The sequence below is a fragment of the Bacillus rossius genome, chromosome 6 (assembly GCF_032445375.1).
Source record: "Bacillus rossius redtenbacheri isolate Brsri chromosome 6, Brsri_v3, whole genome shotgun sequence".
Taxonomy (NCBI): domain Eukaryota; kingdom Metazoa; phylum Arthropoda; class Insecta; order Phasmatodea; family Bacillidae; genus Bacillus; species Bacillus rossius.
Genome location: NC_086334.1, coordinates 32355605 through 32374464, shown reverse-complemented (window position 1 = coordinate 32374464; position 18860 = coordinate 32355605). Strand labels below are relative to the sequence as shown.

General features: G+C 36.2%; 1 protein-coding gene across 4 annotated transcripts; it reads left to right on the top strand.

Annotated features, from left to right (window-relative positions):
• Nucleotides 1–225: 225 nt before the first annotated feature.
• On the top strand, nt 226–18310 carry LOC134533533 (uncharacterized). 4 transcript variants are annotated; one of them, XM_063371060.1, is made up of 5 exons: nt 226–298; nt 9209–9275; nt 10202–10296; nt 13172–13325; nt 16104–18310. In XM_063371060.1, the coding sequence occupies exons 2-5, from the start codon at nt 9245–9247 to the stop codon at nt 16271–16273; spliced, it is 450 nt and encodes a 149-aa protein (XP_063227130.1). In that variant the 5' UTR covers nt 226–298; nt 9209–9244; the 3' UTR covers nt 16274–18310. The 4 variants fall into 4 exon arrangements, with proteins under 4 accessions (XP_063227130.1, XP_063227129.1, XP_063227132.1 ...); XM_063371059.1 differs by lacking the exon at nt 226–298 and adding an exon at nt 1073–1166; XM_063371061.1 differs by lacking the exon at nt 226–298 and adding an exon at nt 2534–2586.
• The last annotated feature ends 550 nt before the right edge of the window (nt 18311–18860 follow it).

Here is an 18860-nt window from a genome sequence, read left to right as displayed (position 1 = left end):
GATTAAGCGTTAAGCTTAAGCGATAATCGTTTAAGCGATTGGACGTCTGACTCGTTTCACAGCTACCGACTTGTACATCAATGACACTCCGCAGGTCAGTCCAAACAACTAGCGTCATAACATTGAAGATACGGGCGCTGTCTTGTGCCAGAATTTCAGTTTATCGTAAGACTGTACTCCCGTTAGTGTACCTGCATGAAATAAGTATCAGTGCCACCCAGGTATCTCGGCTGCATACAACAATTCGTTAAGCTGAGTGCTACACTGATAAAATAGTTAAGCCATCACTAGATATTTTGTAAGTATCGTTCACCATGCCAAATACTTTGTGGTGAAAGCAATATATATATATATATTTTTAATGTCTACAAAAAATTATTAGTGCCAATCAAATTATATATCGCTTTTTAATCACTTTGTAGACATTAATTTTTTTTCACAAAAAGAAATTGGCAACAAAAATTAATCTGTACTAATTATTTTATCGCAGCCATAAAACATTTTCCTTAGTGTAAAATAATCCTTCATGGCTTTACCAAAAATAAAAGTTATCAATAGGCCTCCAAAAAATATATGCATTTATTATAACTACAGTATATTTAGTTTAAAATTTCCAACACATGCGTAAGTCAAATAACTTTTTCATTCTATTTTATGTCTCTCACACTTGATTCTATGTACCTTAATTTTATAGATTAGCAAGTGGCCTTAATGGTGCACAATTCAGCTCCAATCAATGCCAGTCCGATTCTGTACACTTTGATAAGTCATGTACAAGCGAGACCATAATTATTTGGGTTTCCACAAGTGTTCAGAAAATTGTTAAAAAATTACAGTTTTATGCTACAGTACTATGATTAAGTAGCTAAAAAATAAAATAAGATTATTCTCAAATTAAAACCAATGCACTTTTTTTTTTAAATGTGTTATTTGTTTCGTTACTTTGCAGAATCCATCTGTCAATGTAGATATCAACTGAAATATTATTTGTGCAGGAGTAGTTATCGATCGGTGCTTATCATGAACAGCTGATAAGAATGAACACTGTTTTTAACTAACAGTCACAGGAAAGGCACGAATCGTTCAATATGGTCGTGTATGTTAACGATTTTTGTTGTGGCTTCAGCCTCCGCACGGGCTCCATAGTCGCTGGAATATTTCATACGGTAAGTGCTTTCATTGGGCGAGTGTGCTAGCTACTCGTCGGCGAAAACAATCTTATGCGTGTGTGCACGGCGTCGCTAGCTCTCACGTGTCAAGATTACTTCAATAGTTTTGTTACGTATTTGTTGGGTTATGCCCATGCTATTGTGTTGTGTCCATTGTCACGTTATTGCTGTTTAAGTCACCCTTCTGCAGAATGTTTGACGTGACAATCCAAGCTCTACGATTTAACGCTAATATTTTCTTTGAATTATTCTTGTAATGGGAAATATTTATTTGAATAATTATTTTGGACATAAGCCAGAGTCAGTTCGCACCAACGAGCATTACTCCTATGGAAAGAGTGGTAACTTCCATGTTAAATGCGTGTCGCAATAAGCAGACTGCTATGGAGCGACCGCAGCGATACCATGTGTGTAGTGGTAAAACCTGAACTAACGAGCGTGCGGCGCATGTTTTTAGCTGTCACGTGCTTGTTTTTCCCGCCATACAGAAAATTAACGATTTGTTTGTAAACAAAGATGCAGAGAAGCAATACTTTATTCACAAAGGATGTTACTTTATATTATTTTCTAAACTAGATTGGTCAATTACTTTGATATTGCCTTATGAAACACTTGTAATTAATTTTCTCGGCAAATAATTATGTACTAAATCCAAACAGACGTAACTCGGACCTATTGCATCTCTGCATGTTTATTTCTAAAAGTTACACTCGTTAAATACTTAACCTTCTTTAAGCTTTCAATTGCAAAGAAAGGCTTATATTCTTGTTAAGGTGCCTGATATTATCTGGTTTGTACCATATGAAACCCCGACATGTCATGTTAACCATAATAAATATATTGCCAGAATGGAATCATTTTCGTGAGCATTTTGTTTGGTTTAAGTTACCATGCGCATGTATAAAACGTACCTATATTTTAAAAACATACAGGCCTCTAACCCAGGTGTGAATACATTTAATTACACTTTTGACACATAGGTCAGGAATGTTCTGTTATGAAATGAATCTAGTTATCATGTTCGTTACTAAAGTTTTTTTCTCCTGTAGGCCTGACTAAATCCTACTTTGTTACCATTAAAATCAATTTTATCACAACTGGGTTTACAGTTTCAACCCCCCCCCCCCCCCCCCCATCCTTCAGAGGTTTTATACACAGTTAAACATTAATAACATGTTACCTCAAAATGCTGACTTAAATGGTACACAAATAGGCCAAAATTGCATTTTGTAATATTCTCACTTATATAATGGGCCTTAAATGTTGGCCAGCGCATACATCTGGCTTCGCAAGGAGGTGGGAGGGAGAGTTTCACCACAAACTATGTGGCGTTCCTACAGACCATGACATCTTTCTGCACACTGCAAGCCCGACCAAACCCCTGCTTGGCAGGTCCTCACAAGGCAGCAGTAGCTAGGTAGGTAAACTATATTTCAGGCGGAGAAGCAGTGTAGCCATACAGACTATACATTAACATATTGAGAAGCGAGAACATGTTTATACTTAACAAACTACTCAGTGAAATTGCGCTGTTGCACTGCATTGCCAGTCGCCACTTTTCAGAATATTTTTTTGCAGAATAAGAAGCATGTTGAAGGTTGGGATATAATGTAGGCTAACAGTGACCCATAATCAACACTGTTAATATTTGTTGAACTATTCAGGTTTTTAATCAGAATATAGAAAACTAAAGCAGAATAATTAAATAGGCCTATTGCAGTTTTTGCCTAAGTCATGAGCATACATTTATCCAGACGGATCAATAATGCTGTGTACTCTGTTTTGCAAAAATCTGGCTTCTGGGAGCCCTAGTATATCAAGCTGTCAAAACAACTGTCCAAAAGTTGCCAAAAACAGTTAACCATGATCACTCTGATGTTTGATATGAAACCTATTTCAATGAATGAATTAATGAATGTCTCATTTATGTGCCATACTTTCTGAAAAAAGGAAAGGGGAAATTGAATTTGCTGTAAATAAAAAATGTGCCTTCAGACATGTTATACCAATATATTTAAATTTCATTCAAGATAACAAATTAAAAGGTTCACTGTTCACAAGACACAAAACCTAAACCCATGTTTACTGGTGCCAATAAAATTTGCATATATAATTGTCTTGTTTTCCTATATTTACAAAATTAATGTTAAAATTATATTTCAACAATCAAAAACAACACTGTTACAACAAATTCATGCTGTATAATAGTGTAAATATGTACCAAGGTAATTTTTCCAGTTGTTAGGGTTTCACCCACTCACTTTTGTGGTGCTGTAGTGCCATAACTGTCACAGGGTATACTGAAAGCTCCAAAGTCAGGGTATGACCTACTTGGGCCAGATTATTTTCAAATGCAGAATATATTTCATGCAAAGGTAACCTGAATAGGCTATTTATATGTATTACTAGTGAAACCCGCCTTCCGGTCAAACCCCGACTCACCCTGGGTAACTATCAATACAAAAACAGGGAAAACCAAAAAAAGGTAATTCGCTCCAAAAAGTTGCACCCGGGCGGTCGAGCTATGAAAGGCAGAAAAATTACGAACGTATACAGCAAGACTTTGGCTCATTTCAACAATCAAACAGATTAAGGCTACTCAAAATTTTATTAGTACTATCATTTTCAAATTATCCAAAATACCTATATAATCAGAAAATACAAATACTATAAAAAATACTATATAATAAAAACAATTAATTATAAAAGTTCCAAAAAGAGTCCTACTGGGAGCCGGATTTATACACGTGCACGATCATGAATATTTGCACGTCTTGCTTCCAAGAATCAAACAGCTGATAACCGTGACCTTCAGAAAATGCGTAGATATAGTTCAGTCAAATGCGCCATGCAAAATATCACTCAGTTGCAATGAGGCGGCTGCACTAAAAATATTTATATTTTTAGTTCTGAGGGCAAATCTCGCAGGTAAACATAATTTAAATGATAAATCTCTTCAGGGCATAGCAGCAATTTCTACACTCCACATTTATCATAGTTCAGCAAAGTAGCATTGACCCATTTTATAGAACGGGAAAGTCTAATCCATAAGCTTGCACAGTTATACGCAGTTCATATAAAAGTTCGCCTCGCAAAACTATGCTTCTTTTTAATAATAAATCTTGATCCACAACCCGCTACTGCCAAAGCTATGTGTCGCCTCTTTACCTTAGCGTAGATTTCGAATATCTTGCCGCTGAAGACGCCTCTGGGTAAGGCAAGGCACCATCTCAGCAGGCCCCGGCGAGGACTGGCCGGTGCAGAGTCGAAAAGCCGTCTTGCTTGCCTCGCGACGACATACGTCCGGCGCGGCGACTCCAAAAAACCAACAGCCCGCGGTCCACAGTTCAGTCCGGGCTCACCGGCACTCGAGCGCTCATGACATCATTGGTGAAACGAAACCGCGCTCCCAGTAGCCGGCCATGAAAACACAATCGATATATATATTGAAAAACCATAAAACTAGAATGACACCAAATCAGAATAAAACTATAAAAGGAAAAAATCACAATAATTAAATAATTAACCAAAATAACATTAAATAAGATTTAACAAAAAGAAATCATTTAAAAAGGAAATAATTCGTAAAATCAATAATAACTAAAATAAATAAATAACATAAATGTGGCCTGGGGGGCCACACTAGTTTACCTGAGTCAAACAACATAATTTACTCTACTAATTAGTTTATTACATCCGCCAGATCATTTCAGAGTACAATTTTTTACAAATATATTGGACAAGTGAATTTTATACATTAAATATCATGATGAGCAAAAAATCAACCAATATATGAAAAAATGTTTACACTCTTCAGCGGCAAAAAGAAGAAAAGTTTTTATTTTATTTATTTTTTAAAATGTCCAAGTCGACTACAAAATTATACAATTATATTGTACATGTAGTATAGGACTCGTCAAGAATATTAAACATTATGAATACACATTTAAGTACATTCATATACACATAAACGTAAATAATAGTAAAAAACAAATAATGTACATTATATAATAATAATAATAATACATTTTAGCATAGTTTTGCTTCCATAATATCATTAATAGAATAAAAACTGAATTCCAACAGCAAATCTTTCAGTTTTTTTTTAATACACAAAGTTGGTTTTCTGATTTAAAATGTGGTGGAAGTTTATTATAAAAACATATAGCAGAGTGTCTCGGACTATTTGCAAAACATTTTGTACGATGTTGTCATATATGAAAATTATTTTTTGTTCTAGTCGAATAATTATGTAAATTGAAATTCTGCAGTTCATTCAATTGTGAATGAGCAAATATAAGTAATTCATAAATGTATAACGATGGTAATATTAAGACACCTAAGCTTTTGAAAAGTTGTCTGCACGAGGTACGATAATTTACATGCATTATTATACGTACAAATTTTTTCTGTATTTGAAAAATTTTAGATGAGTCCGTGGAATTACCCCAAAATATTATTCCATATCGTAAGTGAGGTTCAACATAACCAAAGTAAATAATTTTTAAAGCATTTAGATTAGTCCGTTTTGAAAATGTTCTCATAGCAAATAATACTGAGCTATTTTTTTTAGTTAAATGAGCAATATGAGATTTCCAATTAAGGTTATTCTCAATATATTTACCTAGTATTTTGGTTGAATTTGATTGAGCTATTTTATTATCACCATTAATTGATACAGTTGAGCCTTGCAAATTGTATAAGTTATTAAGTTTAAAATGCAGCCACGTTGTTTTTGTGTTATTAAGAATTAATTCATTAGCCTTAAACCAATCTATGATGTCCCTAGTTAGAAATTTTAATATTTTAAACTTAAAGGGTTATCTCCATGTATATTAGTGTCGTCAGCATATAATACAATTTTCCCACTCTTAACATTTTTAGGCAAATCGTTAACGTATATAAGAAAAAGCAAAGGTCCTAGTACAGAACCCTGAGGAACACCAACAGATATGTTTTGCCTATCTGAATGAACATTATATTTTATGTTTGTTAAGGGATCTATATGTTGTACTACAACTACTTGTGAACGCTGAGACAAGTAAGATTTTAATCAATTAAGCACTGTATCTCTTACACCATATGTGCTTAACTTTTTAATTAATATTTTATGGTTAACACTATCAAAAGCCTTACTTAGGTCACAAAATAGCCCAACAGGATGATTCCTTTTGTGTAGGTCCATAGTTATATTGCTGATAAATTCATAAAGTGCAGTTATCGTCGATTTACAACACCTGAATCCATGTTGACTGTCCACTAAAATTTTATTTTTCTCAAAAAATGACATTAATCTATTAAACATTAATAATTCTAATATTTTTGAGAATGAGGACAGAAGAGATATTGGACTGTAATTCTGACAGGCGTCACAAAGACCTTTTTTATGCAAGGGAATAACTTTTGAACACTTCCATAAGGTAGGAAAATAACCTTGCATAAAAGATTCATTATAAAGATATAACAATGGGTCAACTATATAATCAATGCAAGTCTTTAATAATAAAATCAGGTACAGCATCTAAACCTGATGAACGTTTACCTTTTGATTTATGAACTACTGACAATAACTCCATTTTAGTTACAGGAAATATGAAAATAGAAGACGATGTATAGGTTGTGCCAGAAATGGAGGCTGTATTGTACACATTACTATTAATAATCTGATGAACACGGAGTTGGTTATGCACTATTTTATAAAAATATTCACTAAACTCATTAGAAAAAATCTTTGCTCTTCTGGTTTTGAACGACAGCATCTTACTGCACATTTTCGCTCATAGGCATATCGTCCAGACATTTTTATCTTTTCACGTTTTCTTGCTAAACAAATATTTTAAAATGATTTCTAATTTACCAGATGCAAGTTGTTGTTTACCACTTAACACAAATGGCGCCAGCAAGTCAACCCTTGCGAGTCAAATAAATATCCTACTTATTTTAGCGGAGTATTTTCAAAGCAAATTATTTTTATTATAAAACTGAATAATTTTAAAAATTGATGTAGAAACTTCGTTACAAGTACAAGTAGCTATGCTATACTTGTTGAAGTCTTTAGTGTGATTGTGTGATATTGCTTTTAGCGCGGTCACCTGTATCATGGCGAATGACGAACTAACAAAAAAAAAGGGTCCATCATAAAAAAAAATCCTGTGCAACAATTTCCTATTCCAGTTTCCTCCCCATGGTTCGCACTGTATATCTCAGAGAAAATCCAAAGAACGGACAAACAAAAACAAAAAAACAAAAAAGCCAGGAATAGCCGATGCCAAATGTTAAATGTGTCAGCGCAAAGAGAACTGCGTGGAATGAATTATGAATTAGAACAATAATAGCACGGCTCAGACGAACACAGTGTAATGACAACTACGAGACAGTTGCTACAGAAACAGTATATACAGACAAAAAGCAAATTTGGACAACAGAGCGACAGACAGACAGACATACAGAGGAACCCAACGATAATTTGGACAACTCACCGACGAAACAGCGACGCACACGTGAACCCAGCAAAGAAAAAAAAATTTTCATCTCTCCATATCTAGCACATCCTACGTCCACTATATGCTAGACATATTTTAGAATTTTTTATATCTTTACCTCTACTTTCCCATCCATTAGATACTATAATGTTCAATTAGTCTCCTTCCTCACACATTTCTGTTCTCGTTAATGTGTTATAGTATAGACTTAGTATAACTCTGACTTTATAACTATCATTAACATTCGTTTATAGCATCACGTCTAAAATCCTCATAATTTTTTTTTTCCTGAAAATACATTAGTTGATATTTTACTTTCATAAAGACATAAATCAAACTCCATAGAAACCTTTTTTTAATGTAAGTTTTGTCATTTTATAATGTATTAATATTAATTGTTCTTATTTCTGTTGTGTATAAGTGATTTGTTTGACATGTGATGATCCAATTTTTACGTCCTCTCTTCTGACAAAAATATGTCAGTTTACTTCACAAACAAACCATCTGTTTCCATTATTTTTTTCCGTTTTCTTTGTTTTTCAGTTTAATGTTTATTTCATTCTCTTTTATTTATCTACCTCTGTTTCAACTTTTTTCCATTCTGAATTTTTTTTTCTTATAACTGTGCCAATTTTATTCAACAATGTTTCTAAATTCTCTGCTGATTCTGACAAAATCCCGATGTTTTCAGCAAATATCAGGATACATTTCGCATTACAATATTGTTACTTTTTTCGAACTTATCTTTAGTCTTCTTCAGTCCTTGTTCGATATAGATATCAAACTGCACAGGAGAGAAACTTCGACGATGCTTAATTATTTTACGATTTTCTGCTTTTCTTGTTCTATTCTTAGTACTAATTTTTTATTGTTTATATAGACTGTAAATAATTATCCTTTTTCTACATTTTGTTTTTTATATTTTTAAGATGATAAGAGTCCTTTTTCTATTCAACACAAACATTATTAAAGACGAAACAGATCTGACAATGCCAAATAATTCATATTCTTACTGCCATTTTACGTCACTCATTACCATAACCTCTAACTTTATCCTATCTACTTCCCTTAGCATGACCTAACCCAGTGGCTAATCTTGTCTCTTATGAGTAGGGTTTCACATTTGTAGGACAGTAAAATTTTTTTAAAGTAGTATTCTATAGAAGTTACTATATAACATTGCTAGAATATTAATGCATAAATGTGAAATTGTTGTCGTGTTAGCTCCATAATCACATCAGAATCTAAGTGACATTTACAATGGTATCAAAATATTCATATACGATTTTAATAAATTAAATCTGATTTGTTACTATTTTTTTTGTTATTTAGTGTTGGATACCTTAATATAAGACATAGTTTTGCAAATAATTTTAATTCCCTAAAGTAGAATAATTTATTTTTGTAAATTCTATATAATGAAACACTATGTTTTAACAAAAAAAATTAACCCTGTTCGGTAGAACCAGTCTACTCTGTTAATAGAACACCTGATTTCGGCATTGATACTAGCCATGAACTTTTGTCTCTGTAATAGTCTTCTGCATTTTGTTTCAGATTGTTGGGCTTTTAAGTTCAATTTTATCCTTCATAATGGCGTTCACAGACCCACCCAACGTTTCAGGTTTGCACTTATAATTTTTGCACTGTTATTTTATTTTACTAGCTACTAGCAGAACAAGGCATTCGTTGTCCTGCCAGTGTTTATTTATTCACCTCTATATATCTATAATAGATGGTTTGTATGTAATCTAGTATCTTTAGTGTTTTAAATGGTATTTCATTTTAAACTCACTCACTAAATACTACACTCACAATCACTAGTTGTTGTTATCAAGGATTAACGACAGTAAAAATCACAAAATACTAATTTTCATGGCAATTGGTTGAACGGTGTAGAAGTTGATGCGCTGCAGCGCCCTCTAGTGGTGAATTATCACAAAATGAATAGCATAAAAACCTTATCCATGGAAAAACATTTTTCGGTGTGCCAACTGTCATGGCGATCGGTCAAACGGTGTCGTAGTTTAACAACATCATACCTAACAACATCCTATGTTATATATATATATATATATATATATATATATATATAATTTTAGCAATGTTTTGATTTTTCCTATGAAATTTAGGTTTTATAAAAAAAAATGTTTGTGTCTGCTTTGTATCTTTATGCACCTAAAGAAAAAAATCATTTTTGTTTGATTTAATTTGCTACCAAAAATAATTTAGCACTGTAGTACTATATATAGCAATAATATTGGTCATGAAGAATAGCACGCTTAACGTTCGATAATTTATTCTTTAATTTAAAAGCAAAAAAGCACCAGTTACAAATCATGTTTGTTGGGTCTTTACGTCTTAGCTTTTTATTTTATTTTTATTGCCCTAAATATTTTTAATTTTTAAATTAAGGCTCTATTGAACATAATCATTTATTTTTTATGCTTGATGAAAAAATCTCCAAAGTGAATAGTTTCGTTTATACTACTCGTAACTAAAAAACAAAATATTTCGTCTTCATTACAATGTAATCACTTTTTCTTACAGATTTGACGACTCTGCACATAATCTTTACCATAGCAGCCGTGATCTGTATGGTGGAATTTTTCGGGAGCCTTTTTCTCATACACGCAGTAGTAAAGGTAAGTAAATTCTAGCGTTTGTTATTAAGCATACCCATTTCATAGACTTGATCGATTTGTTTGCCCTTTGCATGCGAGTGCATTAAATGCCTGTGTGTTTCAACAGAAGTGCTAGATTTTAGAATACGTATTTGTTTTAATGTTGTGTCCAGTAACTATTAACTACCAACATTTTAAACTTGTAATTAATATTCAATACCTTATCTTTCAAGAGAAAAATATGGTGACTTTGAAAAGGGAATAATTTTACCAGCGATGAATTATTATACATGTAATAGCGATTATTGAATTCGCACCGAGAGAATAATTTGACTTAATAGTTGAAACATTTATCTGCTGTTTACCATGAATAACCTGTGACTTGAAGTGTGTATAGACGTCAAAAAGTGTAAATTAGTACAGAAGAATCCATACACACAGTGCCATCGTTTATCTTGTACCCTAAAACTTAAATATGGGTATAATTAAGGACACAACAATAAAAACTTATCCCTATTTGGCAAGTGGGCCGCTTGTGTTAGGTTTTTTGGTTAATTGAGGTTTGATGTTTTAATATACAGACTGTCTCAGCACTTAACTTCAAGCCAAGACCAGTTTATAAGTCAATTAATTACGGTTCTGAATCAAAAAACCAAAAGAAAAAGTGTGAAATTTTGGATTAATAAGCTTTTTTTCCAAATATAATCACCACCCTGCATCAAGTTATATAAATACTATGACCTACAAAATTTTGTCACGCAATCATGAAAAACCATGCTATTTATAAAAATTCAAAATAAAATCAAACATGCTGTAATTTTGGTGGGGAAAAATTCTATGCACGACTTATGCGGCAATATATTTAATAGGGGAAACTTTGACTATCCATACTCTAAAATTACTATGCTAACTTAGTAAGTTATGTGCTTAAATGAACAGCGCTGAAATGCGCATGTTCGTAAGATTGTACTATGTTGAACTTCCATCCTTGGTGCGCGCTCACTTCATTGCATTTCCATTGCTTACTTTAGTTTTCGAAAGATAAAGAGAGAGAAAGTGTCTTTGAGATACTCAAGATGGGATGAATTTAAAGTAACATTGCGCATTAATATTTTAATGGTTTCAAAAATTTGTGGTGGAACGTTTATACCTTAATGCGACTATACTTGTAGTTTATAAAAGTGTTGAGTATTAAGGGGCCCGCCTCGTCAGGGATGTATCTTTGTTGGTGAGGCGGGATGATAAGCGCGAAGGTCTCTGGTATTTCTAGCGCGGTATCGCCTCTAAGCGTAAGGCTCTGAACTGGCGCGCAGTCTTCTCGTAATCACAGGATAACTATGAAATTTGAGCGGTGACCGTAACATTATATTGCCTAGAAATGAAGATAAAGGTGTAATTAAAGTCCGTTAAGTGCTTTCAAGAGTCTGTACTGGTTGTTTTACGCCTATAAATTACTTTGAAAACATGCGTTTTTAGCCATTTTAACTCTTCTAAAAATACAGTTTAAAAACTTAATCCGAAATCAAAAGTATAATTTTCGGCCCTCAGCGAACTCTTAAATGCTTTTCGTAAGCAGACCCCACTCGGATATATTGAGTAGTTTTGAAATCGCGCTGTTTTTCCTGAAGCTCTGCGCACCGTGTGTGTGCCCGGGTAGGCGGGGACCCCTTAAGTGTTAAGTCCCCTGGGACTGTCAGCGGGCCCGCGGCTCGATGCCTGGATCTGGCAGTTACGCCACGAGACCAGCGACTGCTGTGACTGCAACACCCTGCTGCGGTGCTGAGCAACTGGACTGAGCTGATAAACCAATCGGCGTTCGTAAATACGACTCACGTGACGAGGCTGGAAGCGGGGGTTGTGTTCGCGACACTCGCCGCTCGAGTACGGGACATTAGAGATTACAGCCAACGAGGATCGCTACATCGCTCAAAGTGTAAAGAAAATTCCAACGAGCAAGTAGAACTTGAAGCTTTCTCCCGTTTCGTCCATCGTCTGTCAAGAAAGCAAACATCACGATTTCAAGCTGTGCAGCTTTGGATTGCAATCCAGAAGCCAGAGCAGAAATTAAACGCATGCATATTGGTATTTCAAGTTCTGTGTTATCCAGAGGCGGCTCCAGGAAAGGGGAAGCCGGGTGATCGCCCAGTGCCCCGCGCGTGGCCGGGTCACGTGACAGCTCTTTTGCTACTACGACGCACCTGTAGAGTAACATGTCCGACATTCAATTTTAGAATTACTTTACGTAAACATAAGTTAATTGGATTTTAATAAAGCTAAATTAATCGTTATTGATATTATTTTTTGTAATTTCAACATATAAATAGATTACACAAAACCATCGTTGGCTTGAAAAAGTTTATTAAAAGGGTTTATTAATATATATCAGGATAACTCTTTATTTTTCTGAGGGCTTTTATAACCACCAAAAATGTGAAGGCACTATCCAAAATATTAGGGCCCCACAAAAGTAAATGGCCCAAAGAGGGGCCGCCACTGGTGTGATCTTTACTACTACAATGAATCTAGATCGTAGGCTGCACTAGCCAGAGTTGCTAACTACTTATTGCTTTCTGGGTTGAGGCTACGTCCTTGGAAATGATGGATTGATCGTGAAGGTGGCTGCAACAACGTATGCCGAAACCTCGGACGTCCGTCGAAATGATGGATTGATCTTGAAGATGGTTGCAACAATGCATGCCGAAACGTCGGACGTCCGTGGGAATGATGGATTGATCTTGGAGATAGCTGCAAAAATGTATGCAGAGACTTCGGGCTGTCCATCATTTCCGTGGTCTCATCCCAGAAGGCATAAAGTAGTTGCTACGAATAAATTGTATAACTTTAAGTGTATTCTAATGTATTACTATTATTCCTAATAATTCAATTTTTTTTACAGAACAAGAGAAGTATCATCAACTTGTGGCTTCTGGTAAATACAGTAATCGTTATTGTATACTCTGGGTCGCTGGTCGTTATCCTAATGGTTTCAGCCTCCATGATTCGAGATACCTCTCTCGTGATCTTCGCAGTTACTGGATGTCTGATTCTTGGTAAGCATTTCAACGTGTGATTCAATGAACCAGAATTATCAGAAACTATTGTACTGAAATATGAGAACAGTTCTAAATATAAGGTCTTAGTTATAAAGGTAGAATTTGTGTGTTAAATCGAGCGGATTTTGCACAGGGAACATAACTGACGGTGTCAGAATACGATTACGATAAGTAAACAAGCCGCTATATATAAATTCTGGGCTTGAATTCTAAGTCTTTCTGTACGTGAGGTTATAGCCATAACCCATTGTTTACCGGGTGAGGGATGGCAAGTCACAGTATAAAATGCAGATATGAAATGGCTGTACCCTTACGGAGATCCCAACTGGGTAACTGATGAGTAGCCCTAAAGAAACTGAAGTAGTCGTCTTTAATATTTTTATTTTATTTTTAAGTGTGAATGAAAGTATTGCACACTTTGAGCATTTCGTACTCTCATTCCTAACATCTGGGATTGATTACAGGCAAGTTCATGTGCTTTTTACGGTACGTAAGCACGCGTAACTTATTGTACAGTATGATTCTGCTGTGCTGTTACTAAGTAAAGGCACGGTCGTTGACAGGAACTACGGGCCTGGGGACAACTAATTTTGCCGGGCCCCTCCCCATTACTTTGTGTACAATTTCAAAACCTGCAGTTAAAAAATAATCTAATGACTAAAAGTTACCGTGGACATAACTGCAAACGTAATCTGTAAGAATTGCATAACTTGTGAAGTTTCCAATTTTTGTCCTAATATCAGGGTAATAAAGCATTTAAAAAAAATTTCAAAATTAAATCTCCCCCCTTCCTCCATTTTTGACGGTCCAGAATAAATGTTTAACTTTTCAATATACAATACATTATTTTTAGTGATAGGTCAAATTGTAACTATCTCGAATCTGAATCTCTAATTCGAATACTAGGGAGTACCTCGAATATACCCCTTGAATCCGAATCTAGGTGTCAAGATTCAGAAATAAAATAGTGTACAGTAAACGAAAAATATTAAACATTGAAACATTCTATGTACCCTTTAAATGGTTTTTTCGCAAATTCAGTTTCGAGAAATACGTGTTGTAATTTTATTTATATAATTTATATATTTATATGATAAGATTTAATAAGATCTCTTGGGAAATGGTACACTGTAAAAAATTGTACTTTTAACAAGGGTAAGCCTTTGAAACCCAGTTGCCAACGATATCACTTGTAAAACTATAGGGCAAAGCTTTGTAAAATTGCATATGTTACAAAGCTCTGCCTTGCAGTTTTACAAGTGATGTCGATGGCAACTTGGTTTCCAAGGATCATCCTTGTAATAGTACAAAAATATTTTTACAGTGTAACAGGACAGGTATAAAAGAAAATAATTGACCAAGTAAACTTCAGAGGTTATCAATGTTGACTATTCTAAGTTGCTTGATTTCTTTTAATATTTTCCTTCGAATCTTTTCCCTCGAACATCGAATCCTCGTAACACTAAGTATTTTAGGGTATTTGAGGATTTGATGATTTGATTGGCCCATCCCTAATTATTTTATTTGGTAAGGTAGTCTGTCGACAGAATTACGTTTCTTTGTTACTATGGTGCAAACCATCCATCGTTTTGTCTCAGGAGGTGCAAAACGCAAGCCAAAAAAAAACACACTAATTAGTAATAACCTTCATTTATATTTCTTAAAGCACAAAATTGTGTGCCCATATTTTGATAATTTAAAATATTGGTTATTTCAACGTGCTAAAGGCATCTCCCGTCAGTGCATAGACAGAATACGCCCAAGTAATCCGGAAACTCGAGATTCGATCACGCAAGTGAAGAGGAGGTTTTGCAGAAAATCCCTTAGTAAAAGGTAGCCTGAGGAAAGTGGGCACACAATATTTGTACTCTAGGCCAATTATTTATGTGAGACCACGGTAGAGCGTGGAGAAAGGTGGTGCAGTAGTTCTGAATTCAGTTTTCCATGGTTTCCCGAAAAGAAAACTCCAGCCAAAAGTTAGGACGGGTTCAAAGCATAAGCCATATTCTATTTCTTCCCTGATATAACTGGCCTGTATCGTTGTGTGTTGCCATCTTACATTCAACAGTTACTAGGCCATAAAAGTTTTCAATCGTTAAATTTTCAAAATTTCCCTTCGTTAAAGCGCAGCGTAATGCCTGGAGTTATAATTTATAAATTTATTTGAATGAGTTTAACTTTAATAATACTGTCCGAAGACAATATATCATGGTCTCTTAATGAGTGTGCTGTGACCAAACGAAGGCATATTTAATGTTAAAAAAAATTGTTATGGCATAACATTAGTTAAGATCAATATGGTGTCTTTCAGAGGTGCTAATCCTCCCAATGATGATGGTGCATTCCCCTCATACCCTTAAACCATCAATCTCTCTTCATCCACCCCCCTTCGGGCCACTAAACCGAAAAAAAAACACTGTTACTTAACTAGGACAAAATGGCCCCCGGGGGTCCTCTAACGGAAAAAAAATTGAAAATTATTTTATATTAATCGTGTGTTAATGCTAATAGGTATAACACCAAAATATCAAGCAGAATATTGCACTTTATAAGCAATTAATGTCAACTGATAGTTTTTTTTTATTTTGTGTTTGTTTAATTGTTTCTCTCTCTCTCTCTCTCTCTCTCTCTCTCTCCCTCTCTCTCTCTCTACCGCCCTCCCCAGTCCGGTTATTTCTCGGGGTCGCATCTCGCGCCACACATGACCCCTGTGGGTGACCCCGGCCTCTCTCTCTGTGCCCAGCCCCAACGAGCGACGGGACGACCGTGTTTCAGTGCTGGCGCTGTACCTGCTGGTGGTGGTGCTCAGCTACAGCAAGTCCGTGGGGATCGGCGGCCGCGTGCTCTCGTACGAGGGCCAGCAGCCGCGGGCAGCGCTACCGGCGGCCGCGGGGCCGTACTACGTGGGCGCGTCCGCTCCGCCGCCCTACCAGCCGAGGTCGTGAGCGAGCGAGGTCCCAGCGGTGGCCCTACAGTCTTCGGATCCCGCCCAACCATTTGCTTCTGCAAGGCTCTGGTGTTTCGGAAAAGGCGGACTTTACCACACCACCCCAGAGAAAAAAGAAGAAGTAAAAAATTGAGGAAAAAAAAAAACTATTTTTAAAAACCAGGACCTCAAATTTCAACGGTAGATTTGCTAAATTACATGTAAGTCTAAACATTAATATAAATAATAACAATGACGATCAGTTCAGCATTACTGAATTTCAATAGATTACGTTCACGTGGTATAACTAATAGCGTTCTACACTTGAATCACAAATTGTAAACCACAAAAGAATTTGTAACATCTGCATGTCCACAGCGCAAAACCCAGCCCAGTGTCCCAATTGCGTGGTCAAATCCACCTGCGCCGGGCGTGAACAGAAGGAGCTAGCCCAGAGTCCCGTCAGTAAAGTCCCCAAATTTGACTTCAAAAACCCTGAGAAAATTCTGTCACGCGACGATATAACAGCCGGTAAAATTGACTTTAAAATTTAAAACTTCCAGTTTATATTCCATTTCATTCTCCTTATCCATACTGCACAATAAACGTTGGAAATGCAACTTCGCCAGCTAATTATGCAAATAGTATGCGATGTTATATATATATATTCGTTTTGTGAAAGTTCAGCCACCTAAAAGGTCAGCAAGTTAAACCGTGTGTAAAGTAAATATGAAAATATGGAATAATTATCAAGAACGGGAGAGACACCCTTGAAAAAACCAGGTATGATCGAGCGCCATGTTTGTTCTCGCGCGAGAAGGGAAGCCTGCTCCCGGCCAGCGCAGCAGCAAGCCGCGCTAAACCGTCAAATAACCAACAAAACCAAACACCGCATAGTTTTTAAGTTCTGCGCATGCGCGAGAGCGCGCCGGACCCGAGCACATACCAGACGATTGTGAGTAAACAGCATTATCTACTATAGTTTAATAAACGTGCATAGATTTGATGCACGTTACATGCGCTTACATAATCCACCTGCAGTAGTGAGGAAAAAATTTATCATTCGATAACAAAAACAACCGAGCGAAATCATCTGGCAAACCTAAAAAAAACACCGCGTGTTTTTTTTTTTTTTTCTGAGAAGTGGTCGGTGCGCTGTGTTTGAACTTCGCGCCGCGCGGCGGGCTTTGGCGCTCCTTCCCTTCCTCGTTTCCCCCCTCCCTGCGTCTAGTGCTGTGCTTGACTTCCCCTCTTGAGGTGTCCGCACATGCGCGTGGCGCCTTCGGTTTTACTTAAAACTGTGTGTATTGCCTTGAATGCTCTTCTTGTTGGTTAGCATATCAAGTAGATAGGTTGTTATAGACAGTCGGTGCTGGTACGTAATGAATTCAGTATGTAGGTCAGATAGTTAAATGTAGTATGCCGTATTATAGCGACTGAAGTGTTAAAAACTGAACCAAATGCGGCTATGAACCTTAAGAAACAGAACCTAAAATGTTCGTGGAGTTTGGTTTTGTTGGTTCCTCGACAGTGACGAGTTTACATTACCGGGGCGTATGCACTGCTGCCGGCGTCCCCTTCTCGCGCGAGACCAAACATGGCGCTCGATCACACCCAGTGTGCAGAGGATACCGTGCTGGTTGCTAGTGCGCGCGTCAGCGTCCGTGCTAGTTGCCCTGCTTCCCGCAGAGCACTTGTTCGCCACGGCGCTGCGATCGCACGTCCTCCCAACCAGCGGTGTGGCGCCTGATGCGCGCGAAACTCCAGCTTGCGCGCTGCCGTACTTTGCAGGGTAAGGTTTCCGAACATCTGTTTCGGGACAAAAATTATTTTCCTGGAATTCCCTGCCACCCACTAAACTTATGCCCAGCAATACTCGATCACTGTACACATAAAGAAGATTGTCGTCTGTGGGTTTTATTTAGATACAAATCTTCAGCTTCATGAAAATATGTACACCTGACCTCCAAAACAAAAAGATCACTGTCTACATCTCCGGCCGCTCAGGACCGACGAGCGAAAAATATTTTGTACGCTCAATTTTGCAATAAAATGTTCTAAACATACAAAAACGAATGTTTGTTTGGTTACTTATTTTCTATATAAATAAAATCTATTTTTAATTCTAGCTTGGTAAAATTCTGTACAGTTGACCTTGGAACAAAATAAGAGAAAAATCAATGTCGACCTGAGATTTTGAAGGGAAAAAAAAGAAAAAAACCTACATCTAACCCCCCTAAATGAAGCTTCTTCACTCTATGTAAATTCCGGGTAACGCCTGGCACTTCAGCTGTAAAATCAAATGATACATTGCTCTATGAAGTCCCCTCAGTTAAAAATCCTGGTAAGAAAAACTAATTTCATTGAAATATGTTAATGAGTTAATTTTGTAGTGCTTGTTTGAATATTCACAGTATTAGACCCTACGAACTTTCCTGATGAGCGATGACCAAAGCTTTGAGCATCTCAACTTTTTAACACTGTAAAGTACCCATATATTAAAGGCTTCGAAGATACCATCTCATTCTTTGCTTATTTGAAAATTACTTCGTTGCAAGTTTTACCTTAAGCTATAAATCATGCCAGGAATTATAACGAAAAATAAC

Bases quoted from the DNA above. Each gene is read 5' to 3' on its own strand.
- LOC134533533 (XM_063371059.1), top strand. From the start codon at position 1,089: ATGGTCGTGTATGTTAACGATTTTTGTTGTGGCTTCAGCCTCCGCACG. The intron at 1,167-9,208 runs GTAAGTGCTTTC...ATTTTGTTTCAG, and splicing joins TCGCTGGAATATTTCATACG to ATTGTTGGGCTTTTAAGTTC. The intron at 9,276-10,201 runs GTTTGCACTTAT...TTTTTCTTACAG, and splicing joins AGACCCACCCAACGTTTCAG to ATTTGACGACTCTGCACATA.